This window comes from Culex quinquefasciatus, chromosome 1 (assembly GCF_015732765.1).
Source record: "Culex quinquefasciatus strain JHB chromosome 1, VPISU_Cqui_1.0_pri_paternal, whole genome shotgun sequence".
Classification (NCBI taxonomy): Eukaryota; Metazoa; Arthropoda; class Insecta; order Diptera; family Culicidae; genus Culex; species Culex quinquefasciatus.
The window spans coordinates 2612707-2638805 of record NC_051861.1 but is presented as its reverse complement, the minus strand read 5'-3'; the positions used below and the strand labels follow the sequence as shown (position 1 = coordinate 2638805).

Below are 26099 nucleotides of genomic sequence, written 5' to 3'. Positions count from 1 at the left end.
AGGTGAAGAAATAATAATATAATAATCTTGCCGCCTGCGGCGTCGGCGGCCCGGCAGTCTTACAACTAAACTAAACCATTTCGCTTTGAACCTTTTTTTTTTGCTAAAAGTTACGAAATCACAGATAAATGTTACTTTCTTTTTTTGTTGCTGTTTTTTTTCTGCTGCTGTTGCTGCTATTTACACACTGATTCATCGTTAAAAACGTAAGAACAAAATTGTTGTTGTAAGTGTTGTCGTCAAGATAAAAAAAAAATACGTTTCCTGAACGTACAAAAAAAAACAAACCCTCCTCTAATCCATCTTCGCGTTCAGCGGGAAAACCTGCGTGACCTTGCCGATGCCCTTGGTGGCGCCCTCGCGGAACAGGATTCGCATGCCTGGCCGCACGTACTCCGGGTGGCGCACGAACCGGAACAGCACCGACGCCGTCTGGTTTGTGCCGATGCCACCGGTGATGCCCATGATGCCCTCGATTACGGCCGTTTGCCGGATGCTTCCGATGTGGATCGTAGCCTGGAAGCCCTTGTTGATGTGCGTTGCGTGGAACAGGACGGACACGCGGGCCTGTTTGGGGAAATGAACAAAAAGGAAAGTAGTTATTAACGATTGATTCTCTTCTAATAAAAACCTTTCGAAAAAAAAAAAATCAGTGTTCCCAGAATTCTGTTATTTCGGAGTGTACACCAGTCCGGCTCAGCTAAAAATTCCACAATGTTAAAAATCCATTATTTTTGGGGTTTTAGATTATATTTTTGTTGTATTTAAATGTTTTAATACTAATATTATCAGGGTGACCACTAAAATTCCATTTTCAAATTCCCGACTTTTTGCCGACTTTTTTTCCAGACTTTTCAAACAAAAAACTTTCTTTAAGAAAAGTCAATATTAACCACAAAAAAAATCTCTATGAATTTAAAAATGTAAAAAAATTTAAAATGTAGGCATTTTTTGTAAATAAAGAAACTAAACAACAAATAAAGAAAACTTCAAAAATGTAATTTCATTATTATGATTCATAGTCGAAACACAAACAATTAGTCTATGAAAAAATAATCGAAAGTTCAAAAATACTTATAACTTCCATGGTATTTTCTAAATTGACAAACGTATAGTTTTTGATATTTTTGTTTAGGGACCATCCATAAACCACGTGGACACCTTAGGGGGGGGGGGTATGGCGATTGTCCACGATCCATACAAAAAAGTTTTTTTTTGTATGGACAATTGTCTACGAAGGAGGGGGGGGGGGGGGGTAACAGATTCCCAAAAAAGTGTCCACGTGGTTTATGGATGGTCCCTTAAGACTGATTAAAACATAATTGCTGTTATTATTCATTCAAAGGATTTAAAAAAAGTGTCGGAATTCATAAAAGAAAATGTTTTTGCCAAGTTCCCTTTTTAATTTTGTAATTTTTGATATTGGATTTTTAATCAATATTAATTTATCTAGTGGTCAGTATTTAACTGTTTTTTTTTTCAATGAAAATTCAGCTTTATATGAGTTTATGTTTTCCCACTTATTTTAAGCAAAATGTTTGAAAAGACAATTTTTTAAAAGAATTTAGCAATAACTCAAAATTTCTTGGATTATTTTTTTTGCAATTTCAATATTTTCTTTATGTTTTCAAAACGTAAAAAAGTTTTCCAATTTTGGATTTTATTCGATATTTAAGTTTTCCGCAAACTGAAAATCAAGCTTTATCTATGGTAGGTAATTTACCCATACTCACAAAAAAAAGCTCAAGGGCAACATTTGGAAAAAAATAACATATTTTAAAATACTTAATGAATTTAGTTAAACAATTACAAATATTTACCCAAAAAAAAACCATTGCCAAACTCAATTTCGAATCCTGTTTCAGATATTCAATTGTGTGACAAAATGAAATAGAATCGTAATTTTATTTTTATATTAGTTTTTCATTAAATTTACCTCTGGTTTTATGAACAAAAAATAATAGCGATCATTTGATTCATAAAAAAATATTATGAAAATCAGTGTCAAAGACTCCAATATTCATAAAGATTTTGAAGGTCTTAAACAGCTTTTCCATACTCAAATATATTGAAATAGTGAAAAGATCCTTAAATTTAAGTAAGTTACTAAAGCAGAAATGAGTGAATTCAATTTGAAAATTGTACAAAATACTACAAAATTATTCATGAGTTCAAAAATAATTTTCAAACAAGTATGCTCAGAATTCCCGACTTTTCCCGACTTTTTGATAAAAAATCATAAATTCCCGACTTTTCCCCGATTTTTGGCGGATTTTGGCGAATTCCCGACTTTTTCCCGACATTCCCGATTTCCCGACTTGAGTGGCCACCCTGTAATATTAAAGAGAGGGGCGACTTGAAATTATTATTTCCAACGTCCTTACACATCAACAACTTTTGGAAGTTTCAAGTGTAATAAACTCTGACACTTTGATTTTAGAATTATTCAATCAAAAATCAATCTAAAAAATTTAAAATTTCGTTCCGATTAAAATTTAAGAATTTTTGAGAGTTTTCGGAATTTTGAATTTAAAATAATTTAAAAGATTGAATATACCTACAAAATATGTTATTATTAGTTCCATAAAAATTTTAGGATTGATTTCTAAAATATGAGTAGCCTTATTCAAGTCTCTATACAATTCTTAAGGCTGGTCATACAAAATGGGTATGTAAATGTATGAAATTCTGTATCTTGAGAAGGATTTTTTTTATCGATTTGGTGTATCCAGCAAAATTGTAGGTTCTGATTAGGACTTTTCTGAAAAAAGATCTGGTTTTTTATTTAACTTTTTTTTTACAAAAGGTTAAACTCCCAAAAATAAGTAAATTTTGATTAACGGTTTTTTTTATATTTTGATTTTTGAGCTGATCTATAACGCTTGATGGTGCAAAATCTGCTTTAGAAGATCAGATTTTTTTGAAAAATCTTGGTTTTTGTAAAATATAAAAAAACTAGACAAAAAAAAATATAAGAGTAATTCCACGTCAAATAGGGAATCGGTTGTACCCTCTCCGATTTCAATGAAACTTTGTAGACATGTTATCCTACGCTTAAATAAACCATTTTTGTGTATATGGAGCCAGTTACACTCGATAATGACATTTGAGAAGGGCGTAAATTTTCGAAATATTTTTGTATTTCGTAATTTAAAAAAATCTGTATCTCGAAGCCGTTGCATCGTACCAAAAAGTGGTCAAACTTGTAGGAAATTTGACGGGCTTTCCGAAAAAAAACACGCCAGTTTTATGAGATTTTTTGATTTTTAAGTTTAAAGGTGGGCCCACGATTTTTTTTCGTTCAAAATTCTTGTGAAAATAGCCTAAGATGTTACAAAAAGACTCATGAAAATTGCAGGATGGAGCAACTCACCTAAAAAATTCGCAATTCGCAATTTTCAGTGTAAGAACGGGCCGATCTTATGCACCAGGTTCCCGACGAACACGCACTGCCCTTACACCTACATCTCACCCTTGCTCTGAGTCAGTACGAGCTACACGCTAGAACACGCTTTGACAATCTTATGGGAAATTGGACAAGCTTTCTGGTAAAAATATTTTCGAGACTGAAAAATCAAGTAGGTCATATAGAAATTGCCAAAAAAACATCAAAAAACCTATTTTTTCAACATTTTTATTTTGAAAACCGCTGTAACTTCACAAGGATTGGACTAAGGACAATGGTCAATTTGGAGACTTTTATGTAAAATTGTCTGGGGAATCGACTCTCGTGTTCGGTTTTTGAAAATATTGATGTTTAGAGCACTTAAAAAAAACAGTTTCAGTAAATGATTTTTGTATTTTTTTATGTGAGTTGCTCCATCCTGCAATTTTCATGAGCCTTTTTGTAACATCTTAGGCTATTTTCACAAAAAATTTGAACGAAAAAAAAATCGTGGGCTCACTTTCAAATTTGACTTTTAAACATAAAAATCAAAAAATCTCATAAAAGTGGCGTGTTTTTTTTATTCAGTGTATTTTTTTCAGAAAGCCCGTCAAATTTCCTACAAGTTTGTCTTTGACCATTTTTTGGTACGATGCAACGGCTTCGAGATACATAAATTTTTAAATTACGAAATACAAAAATATTAAAAAAAAAAAAACTTACGCCTTTCGCAAATGTCATTATCGAGTATAACTGGCTCCATATACACAAAAATGGCTTATATAAGCGTAGGATAACATGTCTACAAAGTTTCATTGAAATCGGAGAGGGTCGAGAAAAAAGTACCTAGAAAATTCCTGGAATTGCTCATAAAACATATTTTTTTAAGCAAAATCGAATTTGCAATCGAAAAATACTTTACATGTTTATTTATGAAATAAAACAGTCCAGCCTCGATTATCCGAAGGCCTCGGAAAAATTGCGGATGATCGAATCAAGGTTTTTTTTTGCTTTCTATTTTTTGATTGTCTAGTTTAAGTATGACCCCTAAACTACGCTTAAATGGTTTAGAATTTTTAATTCCAGGATGGCGGCCAATATGGCGGTGATGAAACATTGAAAAAATGCATTCTATTTTTTAAGTGGCAATCAACTACTCAAATTTAGCTAAAATGGGGTCGCAGAACTCAGATGGTGGGTCTCGTGGCGCAGGGGTAGCGGCTTCGGCTGCCGATCCCGATGATGCTATGAGACGCGGGTTCGATTCCCGCCTTATCCACTGAGCTTCTATCGGATGGTGAAGTAAAACGTCGGTCCCGGTTTCTCCTGTCTCGTCAGAGGCGCTGGAGCAGAAATCCCACGTTAGAGGAAGGCCATGCCCCGGGGGGCGTAGTGCCAATAGTTTCGTTTTTCGGGGTCGCAGAACTCAAATTTGATGTTAAAAACTAGAATAAGAAAAAAAAAAAACGAAAAAAATCTTTTTGTTCGTAATTCGATTATCCGAAGTTTCATATAAACCTTCGGATAAATGGGTCAGTTTACCGTTTTCAAGTTAAAGATACTTTTTGGTATACATTTTTTGCATTTGAAAAATATGTTTTGAAAGAAAACGCATTCTCTCTATTCATCACCCAGGGCACTACTATCATTATAATCGCAAAAAAAAAATACGCAGAGGCATAGTCACTACAAACACTACAAAAATTACTGCTTTCTAATTTTCACATTATATAGAGGAAATGTTAGTCAAAAATACAGCCAAAGTTGGCCTCTAAAAAAGCGACATTTTTAAATACATTGGCAAAGTCACATAAAACAAGTAAAACTTCCAACACTACAATTTTAAGAGTTCTTCTGTCCTATATGCTTTTTAAAGATCATAATTGGTTTAAAAAATGGATTTTTGGCGATTTTTCAGATCGAAGCCCGTCTAAAGGCGGGGTTAGGTTGTATAGGGTTAAAAGCCCTTCCTATGTAATCCTTGATCGGAAGGCACAGCGTCGTTTAAATTGTGCATTAATTATTCAAATAATGGGTTAAATTTTCACCGTGAAAATGTCATTTCTGTGTAATCGTTGATCCAAAGACAGGCAGACATTTTGGATTGGTTGACATAGCTATACTGCCGTTCTATGCATAATTGTCCCATGTTGAAAAAAGTGCAACTGAGAAAAACGCGATTGAAATTTTTCGACCCCGTGGGTTCCTATTCGTCCTATGTGTCCCTAATAGCCCCAGTTAGCAGTTTATCACCCTTATTTGTGATTCTCTTGCTATACAACAGGTAAAAAAGACATAATGCTTCGTAAAACTAATGATTCCGTATAAGAAAATACTTGGTGGGACAATTATGCGTAGAAGTATAACGATGGGACAAACAGACTTGATGTTGTTTTTAATGAGTTTTCGATCAAAGTACCAGATTTTATGTGTTTTTCTTAAAGTACACATCAAACTAAACTTAAAAATGTCATAAAGTCAAAATCGTCCAAAACTGACATGGGACAATTATGCGTAGAACGGCAGTATAGATGTATTTTTTTGGCAGAATTAAGGGAACAAAATGACTTTTTTGCAATTCCGTCGTGAAACTACTTACTTTTCCTGTCATTGTTGAACGACGAAATAGCCTACTTTTCTGTACCAAAAATAACAGAATCGAGTAGAAACACTTTTCAAAATAAATGCTGAAAAGTAACACTTTTCCACATTTTTTTTAACGATTTATTGACAAAATACATGAAAATTTGACATAAAATTTCACTCATTGTGTTTTTTGGAATTGCCAAAAATGTTGTATGGAACTCGTTGCAAAACTTGATTTTTTCAGCACTATTCGTATTTACGACTCGTGCTGAAAAAATCCACTTTTTGCAACTTGTTGCATAAACTACTATTTTGGTCATAGAGAAAGTGTTCAAAGTTTCTGTCAAATTAAAAATGCCAAAAGTAGGGGAAATTCTCATATGTTTGGCAGGTTAAACACTCGTTCCTAACTCCATCCAATTAGCTGATTTTCACTATTTAAACAACTTATTTTGCCAAACTATATATCTGGAGTATTTTTTTTAAAAGGCGACTAGATCCGAGAAAAATGAAATGAAAATTGAAACTCACCTGGAAGAAGTACGACCCGTACGCGTTCTCATCCTCCTCGTAATCGGGCAGAATCACCATTCCGGTGCGTAGCGGTGGCAGGCTGCTTTCCGTGTAAAACGACAGCGAAGCACTCTGGCCGGCTCGGACGACCCGGCAGGCCGCCTTGTTGCGATGGATCGACTGCACCGTCACCGGGTGGAACGTCCCGTCGGCCATGGGCCCAATCCGCAGCTGGACGTTCTCGGTGATGACTCCCTTGCAGAGTAGGCCCCCAACGACGAGACCCACTTCGGCGACCTTGAAGATTTCGTCAATCTGAAACTCGGTCGGTTCCTGCTCGAGCCGTTCCTTCTCGGAGTTGCTGATGCCGGGCGAGAGGACGTACAGGTATTTCGTGAGCAGGTCTAGCCCGTCGCCGGTGACGTTGGACACGCAAAATATCGGTACGATCTGCTCTTGGCTTTGGTGCGCGTTGGCGTTCAGCACGTCGTCCTCGTTGCTGATCAGATATGGCACTTTGCGGTAACCGACCGCGGTGAGGAGGGTCTTCAGCTCGTACAGAACGTCGTCCGGTGGCACGAGGTCCACCTTGGTGACGACGACGCAGAAGGACAGATCGAGCGCGCCGGCGATGGCGAGATGTTCCTTGGTCATGTTGCTGATTTGGGAACCGGCGCCGACCACGATGAGGGCGTGATGGGGCGCGTACCCGGAGAGGGCTTGTACTGTCGTTTTGAGGTACCGCCGGTGGCCGGCCAGGTCCATAAATGTGACTAGTTTTGTCGAGAGATCGCTGATTTCCTCGGCAGTCATCATTTCATTGTACTTGTAGTTGATTACGTTGCCCTGCTGATCGAAGCCGAGCGTCTCGTGCGAGATACAGGAAGTTCGACCGGTTTGAATTTCGTGCATGTGACGGAACATGTTGAGCCGGGCTCGACCGCGGCCATTGTCGTACTCGCCCTGCGTCAGCACACCCAGCAGCGTAGACTTGCCTGCATCGGCACTGCCAAGAACTGCCACGCGCACTTCAATGTTGTGCTGATCGTCGGGGATCTTCCGCACCAGAACTTCCACCACAGACCGCCCAGCCGCAAGCATCTTCCGCCGCAGAACCGACGTCGACGCGTCCAGCTTGCGCGCCATCTGATTCAAACACGTTAACGAGCAGTTCATGTCCGCTTCGCTGAGTCCGTGCAGCTGACCCGAGTCGGACACGCCAATCTCGTAAATGGCCTCGCCGTTTCCCTCCCGCAGGCGCCACTTCATTTGCGTGACCAGATGTTCAAATCGCTGCTTCGACGGATTGATCAACTTGAGCTTGTACTCGATGTTGCCGAGCTGCGGCTCCGGCGGCAGAATGTCCAGATCAAAGTCGATCGTCGGCGAGTACTGCTGCAAATACTGCTGGTGGCGGTGATGGTTCAAGGTCGTCGTCGGAATCGGCTGCTGCTTGGCGCTCGACGAGTTGCCATTATTCTTCTGCATGATCTCGTCGTACGACAGGAACATGTCGTCGTCGTCATCGTCCCCGTTGTTGTTGTTGTTGTTCGTTTTGCCACCTGGGCTGTGTCCACCGCCATCCGACGAGGACGAGGCCGTCGGATCGAACAGGTCGAAGAAGGAGCTCATTTCTGAAAAAGACACAAACAAAACGACGCTTGTTAAATCAATCGTGCTAGGCGAGCCCCTCCTCTCTGCTTGAATCCGGTTTCACCACATTGCACGCAGCAGAACCGCCAAAGAGTCATTGTACTTTCCGATTGCATCGCTGGCTGCCACATTAGCAGCGTAGAGTGACGAAACTTACGTCAGACATTTAACCGTCCAATTTCATCACATAATTTTGATAAAATGAATCACAAAATAGAAAAGAACCACTTTTGCACCCACTAACGAAAGATAACGCACATTTTCAGTTGGCGCGATAAAGCAGCAAACAAATACACTTGAGGAACTGGCGCTTGCAGCGGTAGTATAAAGGTAGAAGAATCCAACCGCAGCGAATCGCTTAATTGCATGTTTGTAAGTGCAAGTTTCGTTTGAACAAAAGAGCAGATTGTAAGAACATTCTCAACTTCGAAAGGGAGCTTTTCTTGTCTATTTTAAGCTTATTTTGTTTAGAAATCAAATGACAAGTGCGATTGATCGAACGATCTTCCTAAAAAATGTACCTTCATCCTGTTTTCAAAGCGACAAAAGATTTTCCATTTTCATTCCAATTTCAATTCTGACTAACAACATAACAGAAGGACAGCATAAAAGCTAAGGTGGGCGGAGTCTAGCTTAAAGAGGCGTGACGACCGTCACTCAATAAAAGAAACTGTCAGCGGCGCTTGTTGCATCATTCTCCAGCCGTTTATCGAACAAGCAACATCCTCGGTAGTTTCAATGAAGAAATATTTGATCTCGAAATCCAGAGATTTTTTAATGGGTCCTATTATAAACATATGAAACAGAATAACTTGTACCTCCCAAAAAAAAAAAAAAACTCTACAAATGTTCGTTGTCTTCTAAAAAATTCTAAAATTCCATGATTCTAAAATTCTAAGATTCTAAAACTCAAAAATTCTAAAATTCAAAAATTCTAAAAATCAAAAATTCAAAAATTCTAAAAATCAAAAATTCAAAAATTTAAAAATTCTGAAATTCTAAAATTCAAAAATTTCAAAATTCTAAAATTCTGAAATGCTAAAATTCTAAAATTCTAAAATTCTAAGATTCTAACATTCTAAAATTCTCAAATTCTAAAATTCTAAAATTCTAAAATTCTAAAATTCTAAAATTCTAAAATTCTAAAATTCTAAAATTCTAAAATTCTAAAATTCTAAAATTCTAAAATTCTAAAATTCTAAAATTTTAAAATTCTAAAATTCTAAAATTCTAAAATTCTAAAATTCTAAAATTCCAAAATTCCAAAATTCTAAAATTCAAAAATTCTAAAATTTCAAGATTCAAAAATTCCAAAATTCTGAAATTCTCAAATTCTAAAATTCTGAAATTTTTCAAATCTCCTAATTCTTAAATTCTAAAATTTATGAAAATGTCAAAATTTATGAAAATGTCAAAATTTATGAAAATGTCAAAATTTATGAAAATTTTAAAGTTTATGAAAATGTCAAAATTTATGTCAAAATTCATTCTAGTTTACTTCATTTCGAGCAATAAACAAAATACATCCTTTTAGTATTAAGATTCTGCATTATGAGATTCCAAATTTTAAGAAATTTTAGAATTTTCAAACTTATTGACACATTTGTAATTTTCAAAGCAAATAAACAAATCCAAAATTTAGGGGAAATATACTCATTTTAAAAACTCTAAGCCGTACGATCAATCCTCATCACTTTTGCCGTTTTCCGCTATTAAATCAACATTTTCAGATGTATCAACAATAGAGAGTTGTTTGCTCACTTTTATTTGAGCTATTTATTACTTTGGAACAGTCAAAAACACTTTATGAAAGCTGTAATTCATGATCAAAGTACTGATAGGCCGATAATAGAAATAGGCTAAAAAAGGGTATAGTTCCCCTAAATATATTTTTTTCATAGCATATTGCAAACAAGCACCGCGCGAAGAAACGTCAAACGTTCCGTTTCTGTTCCGTTTTAGCTGCGTACCGCTTAAGAAAAACCTTTTCGTGACCCTTTCCTTGACGTTTCATGGGCGTTTTTTATATGGAATTTTGCGTTCCATCAGATCTGCGTATGAGCCTGAAAGTGGTATAAAATTTTGAAATCCAAGATGGCGGCCAAAATAGAGGCGATGAAATATTTAGAAATGCACTATTCAAATTTGACTAAAATGAGGTCGCAGAACTCGAATTTGATGTAAATTTTGAAATATGAAAACCTTTTTTTATTTCTTTCGTGATTCGATTATTTGAAGTGCCATACAAACGTTCGGCATTGTTTAAGTTGATGTCAATAAACGCTTCGGTTTTGTAAACGTATGATAAATGTGGGTTCCCTTAACATGTACCAATCGACAGAATTGTATTTAGTGGATTATTTGCCAATGAATAAAATTTTAAATTTCCTGTATAAATTCTGTGAAATAATCTTCAACAAACATGCGCATCCATATTTATCTATGGGGGTAGCAAAAATAAGGGGGTACGCATGGTTATTTAACGTGATTTCATAAAAATTTAAATCTGTTCATTAGAGCGTGTTAGGGGAGCCCAAATCTATCATGCCTTGACAAAACTGAAACGTAAATAATGTTGAGTTGTGTAAAAGAGTCTGTTTTTGCTTTTCTTACAAAAGAAAGGTTTAAGGTTTGCTTTTCAAAAAACGCTTTTTTTCAGAAATCTTTAAAAAATCGTGTCCAGCGGGGAATCGTCCCAGAAAAAATCCTATTACTAATTTGAAGGTTATGATGCGCACTTTCGATTGAATTTTGGCCCGAAACCCGGAACTCAAAGCCTGATTTTTGAGAGCTCTTTTTCTGAAATACTTGAGCGATGTCTGTATCCGCTCCTAAAAATTTGTTTCTTCCATCATTGGAAAACCGCTCGTAATACCCACAATTTTTATACTTCAGATTTGTAGCCGTGGGGTCGAAACGAACATTCTATTTTTCGATTCACAATTTTCGACCAGTAAACGTGGTCAAAGCCATTTTAGAGGTAGTTTTACAGACTATTTTACAGATAACACTATCAAATTATAAGAATTCAGTTTCAAACCAAAATCCATTGGAAAACATGCGCCATAAACTGCTTGGGCCCAAAATTTGAAGCTTTTCCGAAATAAATTTTTAGTGATATAGCCATATTAGCGTTTTTCGTCTTATTTTTACCCATTAAATTTTTGGTTTTATACAGAATCATATATTGAACATCAAATTTGAAATGCCGGCTCGTTCTCGCTCGAAAGATCGACAAGTCGTCAAGTCGAAGCAAAAACGCTAGCATATTTACGCTTGCGCGTAAAAGTGTTCTTTCTGACTTCTCATAATAGGGGAAATCTACCCTTTCCAATCAAACACCTATCTTCGTCATATGGAAAGTTTGATGCTCGATTAAAGCTCCAAAAATACTATTTGGGCTATAAACTTACCAGCAACAGCACCGCCTCGAGTAAGCACTCAAATGTATGCCACTTACTGGCCAAAAACATCACATTTAATGCACTTTTGATCATAATTTGTATTTTGCGAGACCACTTCTCATCATTTTGTTGGCACACACAGTGACACACACGAGAATCCCTCAAACGCTTAATGAATATCGCCAAAATTAACTTTTCACTTTTGCTTACTTTTTCACGGCGCTTAAGATATGAAATTGCTTCCAACTACCGGCAACATGTTCTTTTGATCATTAGTAAGGCACTCACTTGAAGAATAATCCCGAAAAATGTAATAAATTAGCAAGCGCCATCAAAAAAACAAACGCGCCAAGTCGTTTGACGTTTCAATTTTCACTTTGCATTCAAATCGAAGGCTGAAGAAAACCGAGCGAGAGACGAAGGCAAAAAAGAACAAAGGCTGGCCGTCAACACCACCAGCAGCACAGCCAGCGATGCCAGGAAACTTTCCCTATAAATGCCACTTTTCGTGAGTGTTTGTTTGAATTGTCAGCGCAAATGGCAACACTCGACAGAGTGTTGGAAGAAAAAAGAACTAAGCCGATATTAGAAAAATGGGCGTGGCCCAATGCATTCGCCTCGATTAGAATACCCTTGGAATTTTTTTTTGTTAAATGCTTGGTAAAGAAATAGAATAACTTTTAGTGAAAGTGAAAATAAACAGAAATGTTCACAAAAACTTGCTCTACTCGTTGGTGTACTTGGTTTTAGTAAAATTCAAGGGAGACTCTAGATTACCCAGCATCATTCAAACACGACCGCTTATTAGGATTAAAATGGGTAGATTTCCCCTAGATCGAAAAAGTGCAATATCGATACATATTTTTGTTAAGTTAATCATAGACTAAAATTTAAGACTGGGTACCTTTTATTTTTTTTTAATCGTTTTTTTAAATATTTAGCCAAATAGGGTCTAGGATACGCCTTACAAAAGTATTACTACCAAGAAAGAAAAAAATATTTTTAAATTTTCTAGACATTGAAAGATTTATATTGTTTCAAACAATTTTACTGAACTCATTCGTTTGTGGAAGAATCAATTTATTTCCTTGCGCTTTATTTTTACGATTTCCCTTCGGTTTTCAAAGACGGTCACGATCCTCTGTACCATTATAAACACTATAAACCAATCTGCACGGTAGGGAAGTATTTGTGTGTTTACATCGCGGTCGCGCCTCAGATGTTGTTGATGCAATCGCCTTCTTTTCTTCTACATTGGATTCGTTCGCGATTTTTTTTCGCCATATTTATAAACAATCTCTTCTTGTTCTTGAACTTTTGTGAGTGCTCAGCGTCGATTTGCACTTTTGAATTTTATGCCATTTATGGCTGTCGATGTAATATATTTTCGCGTAATTTTTCCTCCTTTTCAGGAAGATATTTTTAGCATTTTTATTTTCCGACTTTTTCTGGGGGAGGTAAACAACCGCTTTGACGTCTGTTTTCGACGAAATGACGAATTGTGGATGCTGGGGCACTGCCTTGAGGAGGCACAAGAGGAGAAAGAGTACACCGAACAAACCTTTCAAATGACCTTGCGCCTCAGAGAGAAGGTTTTTCGTAGCATGAATATTTCGGGCAAGCAGGCAATTGTGTTGCCAGGCTCGAAACCAGCTGATGGCCTTGGATTTTCACAGGTGTGACACGTAGGCAGAACAACACACTTCACTTCTCTTTAGAAACTACTTAAAGTATACTAAACTTATCAATACTAACAACCCACCTCGCCTGTTATCGCGCTTTTTTTCGGGGGCCTAAAAGCACACGTGAGCCACACTTTCCAACAAAGAAACGAAACAGAAAAGAGTCCGCGGGCTAAGCCACGACTTGAAGAAGCCCTACTTTGCCTCTTTCCCCCCCACGGACACACGAGACCAGCAAATCGTGCGAGTTGTGAGTTGTTGATGTTGTGGCGGCAAGCACTCTCGCGGTACTAAACAAAATACGCCCCACCAAGCGCCCCAACACACAGTGGAGTGGAAGGCAAAAAAGTTCGTTTTGTCTTGTGAGTGTGTGAGCACACAAAAGTAAACCGATTCAGCTGTTCTGTTTTGTTCGATTTTGGTTTCGGTGGTTGTGGTTGTGGTGTGGCTTCAAAAGAAAGAAAGAAAAAAAATAACACAATAAATTTGAAAAGCATGCATTATTATTGAATCGCGCGCGCGCTCTTTAACGACCTTTGGCCAAGAAACTTGAAGAAATGCCTTTAACGAAAATGCAATCATTGTTTGCCTGAAAACCTGCATAACGAACCCTGATGGGTGGATTAATCCTCTGGAAAGTGTGATCTAGTTTAGCAAGAAACCGCGTCAAAGAAACTTCTCGGTGGAAAAATTTAACAAAGTAGGTCTGGCCGCTTGGGCGAGACACTGAGAAAAAAAGCATACTGGAAATTTTGAGGAAGTTTGGAGTCCCCAGAAACAAGTGCATTTTTGAAAAATTCAATATGCACGTGTTTCTGAGGACCCAAAACTTTATGCTTCCCTTCGAGTTGAGCCTGTGCAGAAATTTTGTTGGTCGGTGTAATCGAACAATTACAAAAATCCAATGTTTAAACATGGGGACGGTGATGTAATGTAATGTAATGATTAGGGTTAGTGAATTTTCATAATTTTGCGGATAGCGTGAAATTTATCAATTCTCCAAAAAAATAATAAAATCAATCAATTCTTTAAAATAATAACATAATCAATATGTCATTCATAAAAGACTTTTTAAGTAAATTTTATTAGTTTTCACTTGAAAAATGCGATATGAACCATTTGAAAAATTGTTATCAAAAGCAAAATTAACATGAAATTGATAAAACTTTACTAAGAAGTGAATGCTGCGAAAACTTAAATGATGTTAACAAAAAATCAGTCAAAGAAAAAAATATTCGCGCATTTTTTTTATAGAGCAATTTCAGCTCAAATCAGGAATTATTTTGGTACTCTTGTACCCGACCCTCTCAGATTTCAATGAAACTTTTTAGACATGTTATCTTAGGCCTATATAAGCCATTTTTGTGTATATGGAGCCAATTGTACTCGAAAATAACATTTGAGAAGGACGTAGGTTATTAAAATATTTTTGCAGTTAATAATTTAAAAATTACTGTATCTCGAAGCCGTTGGATCGTACCAAAAAGTGGTCAAAGACAAACTTGTAGGAAATTAGACGAGCTTTCCGGTAAAAATACACTGAAATAAAAATACACGTCACTTCTTGTATACTTTTATTGTGATATTTTTTTTCAAGATTGCACAGATTTTTTTTTATTTTATTGATTTTCTTAGAAATCCATTCAAAAAAAACTTTCTTGTAAAAGTAACATTCAGTGAAAAAAGTCGTCTTTCTCTTTTTCTCCAGTCAATGATTTAACGGAGGAGCAAAAACAAAATAGATTGAAAATTGAAATTCATCAAAATAGAGAACAATATTGAGAAAATAGATTGTAGATACTCTAAAAAATATTTAACCAATTTTACGTAGGAAACTAACTTAATTTAGCAACATTTTCATTAGCCGTAATAACCATTTAACCATTATTTAATTTGATATTTGAAATATATAATTTTAAAAGAAATTAAAAGATTCATGCTTGGTTTATTCAACATTTAATTAATATATATACGTCATTTTTTTCTATTAGGTTTTTCTATCTTTGAAATAACCTTTTAAGAACATTTCACCTGTTTTATTTTCACGATATTTCATAATATGGGTGCATGGCTCCCGTGGAAATTTAAAAAAAAAGTTTGTTTTCTATTCGGATTATTAATAAAATTTTGAAGATTTCGTTACAGATTAAATTATTTTTGTCTATTAATTTTAAATTTAGTTTTTGAAAAGTTTGATGAAAACTCTGAAAATATTTTCAACTGGGCAAAATGTTGCAAAAAAAGTTGTTTTATTTGTTAGATCATTTTGTTGAATTTGGCTTTGATATGAAATTCAATAAAATGAAAAGGATAAAATAGTAGCAAACCAGCGAAAACTGTTTAGCTGTATTAGTCGAACATTAAAAAAGCAGCTCAATAAATGACAATACGCATGCCCATATTTTAATTTTAAAATAGATATAGAGCTAATCCATAAACCAAGTGGATTTTTTTAAATTACTAAAAGTTTTTTTTAGTGTCACGTTGAACGTTATACGTTGAAGGTAAGAAATTTTTAAGTTTATTGAAAACAATATATCTCGGGTGAGTTTTCAAAAAGCCGTAAGAGCCACCGTGACCTACGACACTAATTTCATTAATTTTTAGTTTGGGGCAATTGAGAGACGTGTAGATGAACAATCTTAATTATTTTTGAAATTTGTTTTTCGTAAGTAAGTTGGATACCGATGCAAAAAAAGGCCTTGTTTACCATTGGCTCTTGCGGCTTTTCGAAAACTAATCCGAGATATATAATAGAGCATAAAAAGTAGTTTCTGTAAATTTAACAGAATAGTTATTTCAATAATATTTAGCTCCATAGCATTACCGGCTGTCCCATCTCCACCGTGCACCAGACGCAAGGAAAAGGATTTGGAAGACGGGAAGTGTTGATGCTCCACTTTTTTAAGGGTACAAGGGGAAATCTCAATTATTTTTGTTTTGAAAAAAATATGATTGCAATACATAGGTCAGGTGTAAAATTCATTTTAAAACACTTTTTGCATTCAAATGTTAGTACGATGTCGTGTAATTTCAATTGTGACTTCGCGGCCTTTCTTGAAAGAAAGAGGCTCATTCCAAGGGGTGCAAATTTAGTTTTAATGGATTAAAAAACAGATTTCAAACGCTTTTATCTTCCATCAGATAAATTGAAATACCACGATTTTTGCACCATTTAATTAGAAAATTTAGTTTTCTATTAAACTTCCAACATTGCCAAAACTGTTGAAACAGCTATTGAAACAGCTTAATTTAGTAACATGTGTTTAAAAGGTAAAGAATTTGACAGCAAATGGTGTTTCCCTAAGTAGCCCAGGAAGGTCAAGTACCCAGCATGCATAAATTGACATTCGAAAAAGTGCTTCTCCATCACGGATGTGAACTTCAAGTACCTAGAATGCATTTTTTTTTAAAAGAAATCTATCGTTATCAAAACCCAAAAAAAAAAAAATTATAAGTTAGGAGTTCCATTGCTAGAATTTCGTCTTAAGAATTTCAAAACCCAAAAATAGAGAAAAAAAGTGGTGCAAAAACAGCATCGACTCTAAGCGACGCTTTTCATCCAATTTAAGTCCTGCGATGGTTTGAACAACTGATCAAACACGGTGAAAAATTCCCAAGTTCCAACTCATTACCGAAATGAATGGTTCATAAATTCGCGTTTTTTTTTGTTTTTTACCAGGACAGGAAACTTTTTAGCAGTTTTCGCTAAATTTAATTCCTTTAAAAAGGTGCTTGTTAATAAATTTCAGTTGACTTATTGTGGCAGTAATCAGCAAGATAAGGTTGACTTAAAGTATAAACAGATATTTTTTTTGTATAAGAAATTTGGTGACTCAATGATTTCGATTTAATTTCTCATGTATTGGTAAGATGGTTAATAAAGTTATGAACATGCAATCGCGTGAAATTGTTGCACAACGTCGAGAAACTATTTCACTTTTCATGTTTTTTCCTGTTGATTTTAATGTTTTGAATTTCCTCTTTCTTTTCGCCGCTAACATCAGCTCCTATTTGTTTTTGTTTACTGCCATTAGTTTTCTTATTTGCTCATGTTTATTCTTGAACTTTGAATCTTTTATTAGAGCAAACTAAACACAACCACAGTCGTTTTTTTCACTCACACATCATCATCATTCTTTTGCGACTGTGTTGGGGACCGAAAGGGGAGCAACAAACTGCACGTAAAAATAACGGGGCCCCAGCCAAAATGGCTAAAAATAATAAGAAAACTTTCCGCGAAAAGCGAAATTGTTTGTTGATAAACACGGGAGAAGAAAAATCGATAAGCTTTTTGTTTTGGGAGCGAAAACTGACGTCAATTCGTTGGCTTTTGAAGAAAAAAACTTGCCTTCGCCTGCTAGATTAGAGTTTATCTGAAACTTTTTTCATCAACATTTTTCAACTTTTCCACCATATTATCGAAAACCCACTAACCTGCTCGGATCGTCGTCACTTTTCACTGGGAATTTTTACCGCCCGGGGGACGCGTAAATATTATGAAATCCGGCAGCAGCACTTTTGTTGGGAAATTTTCCCTCACTCGGACGCGAAAATAATTTTCACTGCCGTTGCGCGGACTTTTCCTCCCTTTTTGTTGCCCTCTTTGTGCGAAAATAAACCGACGGACGACGACGGAAGAGGCGCGCGCTCGCTTTGTTTCGTTCTCTTTTGTGACCAAGGTGTATCGGGTAGGAATGGTAGGATAGATTTGTCCGATAATTCAGATAAATTTGCAAAACTCACCTTGAAAAGTCTTTTTTTTCGAAACTTTTTCATAACATTAAATTTATTATTTATTATCGAGAAATTAAAAGTGCAACATGGAGTTAAACTTTCTGTCAAGCTTCTGTGAAGTTTACCATGACAGCTGCGAAAGTTTCACTCCATGTTACCGGCTCACATCTCTCTTTTAATTTCTCGATTTAATTATGTAGGTAGGTACTGCATTTATTTTCTCATTGATTTAGTCATACCTTTTATTTTCAAAAGACTTTGATCAAACGTCTACACCCTTACCAAAAATCATGATTGTTTGAGTTCCAAATCCCACTTTCCATACGATTTTTTGAGTTTAGGTACTACAACCATAAAAATGGTTATATGGGTTGAACTGAAAAAATCGTATGAAAAGTGGGATTTGGAACTCAAAAAGTCATGATTTTTGGTAAGGGTGTACAATTTTGACGTTTTAGCTTCGCGTTGTTCGAAGAGTGTTGCAAAATTGCGCAAACGTGTCACAAAAGTTGCAAGAGCGCGTAGTGTACATAGATGAAAAAAAATCCATGGTAAATGTCGCAATCGAGAAATTAAAAAGAAAGATGTGAGCCGGTAACATGGCGTGAACTTCACAGAAAGTTTAACTCCATGTTGCACTTTTAATTTCTCGATAAGATAAAATTAATGTTAAATATTTAAGACTGTCTATTCTTAAATATTTAACACTGGACCCGAAGCCTGATTTTTCTGTTACATTCTTATTGGAATTGGGTCCTAAAGCCTTATGTAAATTTTTTTGTAGAACGGTAAAAAACACGATTCAAAACCATTTCTAATCACTTTTTTTCATTTTAATGCAAAAATTTTTTTTGACAAGACAACATTTTTTCGATAGATCAACTATGGTTCCCTTGGAACGAGCTGTCAAGTAGGAGCTTTTCTGTCAAGAAGGACCGCGAGGTTAATTTTTCAAAATTGATTTAAAGATCCATTTCAAACTCTTTGTGGTCGTACAAAGGGTCATTGTACTCAGAAAAATAAGCTTTATCGCTGTAAACAATAATATCAGCAATTTAAGCTTCATTTTAGCACCCAATTCCATATAAACTGTAACGGGAACTACAGGCACCGGGTCCTGACAGTTATGTTGAGCACCGTATTCGAATGGTAGGATACTTTTCTACCCGTTTCTACCACAGTTTTTGTGTAATCAATTAGGTTTTACGCCGACTCGATTTGGAGGTTAGAAAGAGTGCACTGTTTACATGGACCATGAGACCATGTAAACAGTGCACACGAGCTGTCAAATGACGTCACGGCGTAAAACCTAATGTGGTAGATGCTTTGGTGGATTTTTGACAGTTCGAATTATTTCAAGAAAATCCACCGCGGCTAACCAAAATCAAATTAAATAACAATACAGCTACGATCTCATCGTGAGGACACCATCCTGTTTGATAAAAGGTGGCAAGCACCGGTTTCATACCCTCCTCAGTTTATGTTGGTGGAGAACATGCAAGCAGGACTTAAGCCATGTGCGACCATTGCGCAACCGCCGATTGCGTGGCAAATTGCAAACGGTAAACGAACAAATGCCACTGCTACAACAGCAGCTAACATCGGGTCTGGTGCCGCAGTTTCCTGTGCAGCCCCAACCTTCTGCAGAATTCTGCTCAAATAGTCTTTAGAGTCTTCGTCTTTAAAAATCATGTAAAAAATATGAATATATTGACCGGGTAGTAAAACCCCGAAACAGACTATTCCTTACTGAAGCGTGTACTTGGTTTTGACAGCGAATGAAAAGAGGCCCGTGTTTATTTATACGTTGTGGACGGTTGAGAGTGAACGTTTAGCGCGGTAGTGTGAGTGTGATTGAATTGGGTCCTAAAATGAAGCTTAGATTGCTGATATTATTGTTTACAGCGATAAAGCTTATTTTTCTGAGTAAAATGACCCTTTGTACGACCACAAAGAGTTTAAAATGGATTTTTAAATCAATTTCGAAAAATTAACCTCGCGGTCCTTCTTGACAGAAAAGCTCCTACTTGACAGCTCGTTCCAAGGGGACCATAGTTGATCCATCGAAAAAATGTTGTCTTGTCAAAAAAAAAAAATTTGCATTAAAATGAAAAAAAGTGATCAGAAATGGTTTTTAATCGTGTTTTTTACCGTTGTACATAAAAATTGACATAGGGCTTTAGTACCCAATTGTGCTGGAACCGGTTGGCGGAATCCGGAACAGAACACGACGGAAACGGACATGAGGTCAGTGGGTGGTTGGGAGGTTATCGATTTCAAAAGTCATACCTTTGTGAAATTATTATATAATTGTGGTACAAAACAAGGCAAGCACCAAAGCAAGCATACTTTACAGTTCTTAGGACTGCTGTACGTCTGAAAGTAATGATTATCGAATATATGAAAACAGCTTTTGACTCAACATTTGTCTTTTAAAATGGCCAATATTTATTACTTAACAAGTTTAAATACATTCTCCACCTTTGATATAAACTTCTTTTGTATTGACTCAACTGTAAAATTATTGTATATTGTAGGTATATGGAACACATTTCCCTTTTATGTTCGTTTACTATAAACAATAGCCACAAAAAGGGGTTCAGAAGCCAACAGCGACCGTCTCTACTCAGCGATCTGTTCACCCTCTTCCTCGATAATTTCTCCGTCGTCCTCATACTCATCGACGGAAGCTTCTTGATACTGCTGGTATTCGGAAATCAAATCATTCATGTTGCTTTCCGCCTCGGTGAACTCCATTTCGTCCATGCCCTCGCCAGTGTACCAGTGCAGGAAAGCCTTACGACGGAACATGGCCGTGAACTGCTCGGAGATGCGCTTGAAGATTTCCTGTATCGCAGTCGTGTTGCCGATGAACGTGGCAGACATCTTGAGGCCACGCGGTGCAATGTCACAAACCGCGACCTTCACGTTGTTCGGGATCCACTCGACAAAGTAGCTGGAGTTTTTGCTCTGGATGTTGAACATCTGCTGGTCGACCTCCTTCATGGACATCACACCTGAAAGTTGAAAAAAGTAGGTTAGATTTCAGCTGTCACTTTTGCCATAATGGCCACGTTTGCTATAAAACATGTATCTTTTGTGTTGAAATTACTAAATTCAATTCGAAATCGTCCGCTAAATGAAGGGGAAAGACACGGCGATAAAACAATTTATTACTGTCGCAGGACTCATTATTTAGTGGCCAAATTCCGCTGGCACAGCCCTATCCAAGGGCGCGTTATAATCTGTTAATTAGAATCAAATAACAAAATCATTATCTCGCCATTACCATTAATTCCGTTCTACGGAGTGGAAGTTCAGTGCGTTCGCGCCAAAGGGATGCAACCCGACAAAGCGATGAAATATTCTGCAAATTTCTGAACACTTCCCCTATCCAAATTCCACCCCCTTTTGTTGGCGTTCAAGGCAAGGCAATCTATCCTAACCTGCAGCAGGCCATGTAATTTCCAAATCTGTGCACCGGCATGGCAAACTGCGATCATCGTCGCCGTCGTGCTCACTTAATTATGGAGCTCGTTTCCCCAAAAACCCCATCGACCATCGTTTTGGAATTTTCCGGCTACGCCTGCTGTGACCAAAATTTGGAGTTTAGAGGTGGCGCGCGGTTGCAGTGATTGTGAGGTGGGGGAAATTGGTCGTCGGTCGTTTTTCCGGCTGGGCGGAAGTTAACAAAAGAACAAGTTCCTGGCATGCCTGAGTGGCAGTAAAAGAAAGAGGAGAATAGAGCAGGAGGCGATAAATGGTGAAAACAGGACATCATCCTTCCGTCCCTGTACCGTGTCCGGAGATAAGAAACAAAAGAAGGCGAAGGTGGCGAACATAAAATATTTTCGTTCATTACCCGTCATTAAGTATTTTTACACCTGAAGTGAAATAATTTGAATGGCTTGTTTCAGCAAGGGGGAGGGAGTGAGAGTGGGGGTTACTTGTAATCACCCTTGCTATCTTTGCTTAATTCCGTGTCCAACAAGGAGATTTGGGGAGGTTTGAAATTTAACGTTTTTTGGGGAAGGGGAAATATAACTGATTTGCGAAACATTTGTGGAATAAAGCTGCACAATAATAGTTAAAATTGCGACAACCTCGTGGGTGATTCAATCAATTGTTGTTGCAATTGGGTACTAAAGCCCTATGTCAATATTTTTGTGCAACGGTAAAAAACACGATTAAAAACCATTTCTGATCACTTTTTTTCATTTTAATGCAATTTTTTTTTGACAGGACAACATTTTTCCGATGGATTAACTATGGTCCCGTTGGAACGAGCTGTCAAGTAGGAGCTTTTCTGTCAAGAAGGACCGCGAGGTTAATTTTTCAAAATTGAGTTAAAAATCCATTTTAAACTCTTTGTGGTCGTACAAAGGGTCATTGTACTCATAAAAATAAGCTTTATCGCTGTGAACAATAATATCAGCAATCTAAGCTTCATTTTAGGACCCAATTGTCTCGATTTTTTTTTTAATTTTTACATACTACATAGAACATCTTTTTTTAAATCCGCTTTTTGTGCTATTTTTACTGCTGAAATATCCGCTTTACCTTGCCTTATCCATAAACTTTGGAAATGGCTTCCCCGATGACAGCAGTTGCTACAGTTTTAATCTATTGTTATTGTCATTCGTTTTGTGATTCGTTCTTGATCGTCCAAAGCTAAGTTAATTCTTGTTCTATGTGATCGTGTAGAATGTCTTTTTCCGACCTGTGTAAATAAATCCGGACCATCTGGGCACTCCGGATGCGTCAGCGAATGACCGCGTATGTTAAAGGTTCCAGAAATAAAAAATTAACAACAACAACATCCGGTCCCTCCATATTTTGTGGGCCTCAAAGGTGGTTAGCATGACTCATTCTTTTGCACTTTTTACAATACAAAGAATGGGTAAAGGTGTGGGTTTTCTTTAGTTTGCAACCCCGTTTCTTGTTATGGAATATGCCCTTAAAAGGATCCCATTTAAAAAGCGGAGGAGTTCAACCAGGGTTGTTCGTAACTAACCTCGGAAGATGGCGGCACAGGTCAGATAGCGCCCGTGTCTGGGGTCGCACGCCGTCATCATGTTCTTCGAGTCGAACATCTGCGCGGTCAGCTCGGGCACGGTCAGCGCCCGGTACTGCTGGGAGCCCTTGGCCGTGAGCGGCGCGAAGCCGGGCATAAAGAAGTGCAGCCGCGGGAATGGAACCATGTTGACGGCCAGCTTGCGCAGATCGGCGTTCAGCTGACCCGGGAACCGCAGACACGTCGTCACGCCGGACATTGTGACCTGTTGGAAGGTAGATGGGATTAGCATTGGGTAGTGGGATTGGAGTTGGTTGGTGACGATTGTCGATTCCGACTCACGGAAATCAAGTGGTTCAGGTCGGCGTAGGTTGGGTTGGCGAGCCGTAACGTCCGGAAGCAGATATCGTAGAGGGCTTCGTTGTCGATGCAGTTGGTGGCATCGCTGTTCTCCACCAGCTGGTGCACGGACAAGGTAGCGTTGTACGGCTCTAGAACCACGTCGGAGACCTGTGGGAAGCATGCAGACGGTAATCAGGCGGTACTTACAGAGACTAGATGGTTGAGGTCGCCGTAGGTTGGCGAGGTGAGCTTCAGCGTACGGAAACAGATGTCGTACAGAGCTTCGTTATCGATGCAGAACGTTTCGTCGGTGTTCTCCACCAACTGATGAATTGACAGGGTGGCATTGTACGGTTCTACGACAGTGTCCGAAACCTAGCCGGGGTGACGACAAACGGGAAGCGACGACGTGGACAAATGGTGCACGAGAGATAAAGGGAGAAAAGAAGAGAAAGACGGTTCAGTACTTTGTACACACGATGAACATTGAATGAGAAGCGAAGAGATGTGACGAGGAAGCTCTGGGTACTTACCTTCGGCGATGGAACGACCGAGAAGGTGTTCATTATCCGGTCGGGGTATTCCTCGCGGATCTTGCTGATGAGCAGTGTGCCCATACCGGAACCGGTACCACCGCCGAGCGAGTGTGCCAGCTGGAAGCCCTGCAGACAATCGCAGGCTTCGGACTCCTTGCGTATCACGTCGAGCACGTTGTCAACCAACTCGGCACCCTCTGTGTAGTGACCCTTAGCCCAGTTATTTCCCGCTCCGGACTGGCCGTACACGTAGTTATCCGGTCTGAACAGGGCTCCGTACGGAGACTGGCGCACCGAGTCCATGGTGCCCGGCTCCAGATCGACGAGGACCGCCCTCGGGACATACTTGTTGCCGTTGACCTCGGTGTAGTACACGTCGATGCGCTCCAGCTGGAGGTCATTATCTCCGTGGTAGTGACCGGTCGGGTCGATTCCGTGCTCGTCGGAGATAATTTCCCAGAACTAGAGGACGGGAAGGAAGAAGAATGAAAACGAATCCATCAGTAAACATGGTCCAACGCAAAAAAGGGAGGGAGGGCGAGACGATATTTGTACAATGTATTACGGATATCTGGCCCAGGGCCAGAGGCAACGACGGCCGACGTCGACGCTGAACGGGAGAAAAATGTGTATAATTTATCGGGGTAAGAAGTGTAGGGGTGGGGGTGTGGGAGGTCCACACATGGTCAGGACTCAGGACCATGTCCTCGCTGGCACGGCGGTGCAGCCAGGAGCAGATTATTCATTGACAAATAATGCTAATTTATCACGGGAGGAAGTGGTGTAGGGCGCGGAAGTTCGAGGTTATGTTGGTGTCGTTATGGGCAATTTTGGGTTGTGTGGATGCTGCTCGTCGTCCGTACTCACAAACGTGACCACCCGGAGGTTTACAAATTGGGAAACTGAATTTCAAGCACGAATTGTTTGTTATATTTTGATGGATGTGGCTGAAAATGGAGCAAATTTCGTCCATCGATCAGAACTTTTGGCTTTTTTAAAGCCAGCCTCGCAATCGATCCAAGTTGGCGGCCTCCAATCGTCATGGCGAGCTAGATGTGTTGCACTTCATTACGCGATATCTTCACGGGTTGCTGAGCCTAATATGGAATGCAGCTTTCTCGTGTTCGGCCGTGGCCACTTGTCGCCACAACTATCCAATTTCCTGCGGCATAAAATCGAACGGAAATCTCTCCTTCCGTGAAATTGCATCGTCTGGTGATTTCAGTTGCATTTTTTATCTTCCCTCTCTCCCTCATCCACTATTGATGATATCAAATTCCGAAACAGATCGGAAAATACTCAAACCCGCGCGGCGGCCCCTTAATGAAGCGCCGACCAACGAACCACCTTCATCGATCCGGTGGTGGACGGTTGAATAATTCATTGGGAAAATTTCACGGATGCTTTGAATTTTCAATTTGGCAGCACAAAAATAAACATCCAACATTCGCCGGAGCGCGAATCCTTTCCAATCCAACCACGTGGCTGTTCGTGGTTAGGGGGGCAAGTCATGGCCACCCTCGATGAAGCCGTCCTCCTAACACGCTGTCCCTGGGCGGTTGGGAAGGTTAGTTCGGGGATGACGATTTTTAATTTTTTTCGGTCCATTCAGGTCGACCGGATGTGCGGATTCGAGGGAAAACGCAACATCTGACGTCTGTCGCCTGCGGCGTCGGTGGACAAAATGAGATATGTGGACAAGGACACGGTTTTTTTTTCGAGGGGTTCGTCGTAAAGGGAAAAGTTGAGTGGATTTCGCTTGCCACAACATCCTACTGTTGTGGGTGGATGGACGGTTGAAATAGACGTGGATAAAAGGGGGAAAGGCTGAATCGAAATCAGTTTAGCGTTTCCTCCCGTGGGGTTCAAACTGCTGGAAGGGATTCTTTTACCATGGTCAGGATTTTCCGAGGGATTTGAAAGCATGATGATGGTTTTTGGTTGGTTGAATATATGGTAAACACTTGTTCCCAGTGGGGAGATTTTGGACATCTAGTAGGCATGCTTAAATTTTGAGCTGGAATAACGCCCACCTTCAAATTGTTCAAATCCTGGCAATAAATATGTCACAACCAGAAAGAGAGAGACTTTCTCGCATTCGGAATCGTAAAATATGGTTTATGGCTTCAAGAGTTAACCACTTGCGAAGTCGGGGCTCTTCTGCCAAGTCAAGCAGAACGCCGGGTTATTGGACCGGGTTTCACTTTTACCGACCACCGAAAGTCGGCAAATTGAATTAACGTTTAA

The 26099-nt window shown here is 38.5% G+C and overlaps 2 protein-coding genes across 5 annotated transcripts in view; both read right to left on the bottom strand.

Moving 5' to 3' along the window:
- Positions 1-92: 92 nt before the first annotated feature.
- On the bottom strand, positions 93-17900 carry LOC6035185 (GTP-binding protein 2). 2 transcript variants are annotated; one of them, XM_001845363.2, is made up of 3 exons: positions 17661-17900; positions 6503-8118; positions 93-567 (listed from the first exon to the last, which is right to left on the bottom strand). In XM_001845363.2, exons 2-3 carry the CDS (start codon positions 8114-8116, stop codon positions 295-297), a joined length of 1887 nt encoding a protein of 628 aa, XP_001845415.2. In that variant the 5' UTR covers positions 8117-8118; positions 17661-17900; the 3' UTR covers positions 93-294. The 2 variants fall into 2 exon arrangements, with proteins under 2 accessions (XP_001845415.2, XP_038105069.1); XM_038249141.1 differs by lacking the exon at positions 17661-17900 and adding an exon at positions 13304-13519.
- A 2484-nt stretch (positions 17901-20384) lies between these two features.
- Positions 20385-26099, bottom strand: part of LOC6035184 (tubulin beta chain) — a 37710-nt gene continuing 31995 nt past the window's right edge. For 2 of the 3 annotated variants that reach the window (XM_038261589.1, XM_038261446.1), the window contains exons 2-5: positions 23850-24314; positions 23524-23691; positions 22975-23239; positions 20385-20977 (exon numbers count right to left, since the gene is read on the bottom strand). In XM_038261589.1, coding sequence (XP_038117517.1) covers positions 20583-20977; positions 22975-23239; positions 23524-23691; positions 23850-24155 — 1134 coding nt within the window. In that variant the 5' untranslated portion in view covers positions 24156-24314 and the 3' untranslated portion in view covers positions 20385-20582. Of the gene's footprint in view, positions 20978-22974; positions 23240-23316; positions 23485-23523; positions 23692-23849; positions 24315-26099 lie in introns of all 3 variants that reach the window. The other variant, XM_038261521.1, reaches the window with a different exon arrangement.

Bases quoted from the DNA above. Each gene is read 5' to 3' on its own strand.
- LOC6035185 (XM_001845363.2), bottom strand. From the start codon at position 8,116: ATGAGCTCCTTCTTCGACCTGTTCGATCCGACGGCCTCGTCCTCGTCG. The intron at 568-6,502 runs GTGAGTTTCAAT...TTCCCCAAACAG, and splicing joins ACGGGTCGTACTTCTTCCAG to GCCCGCGTGTCCGTCCTGTT.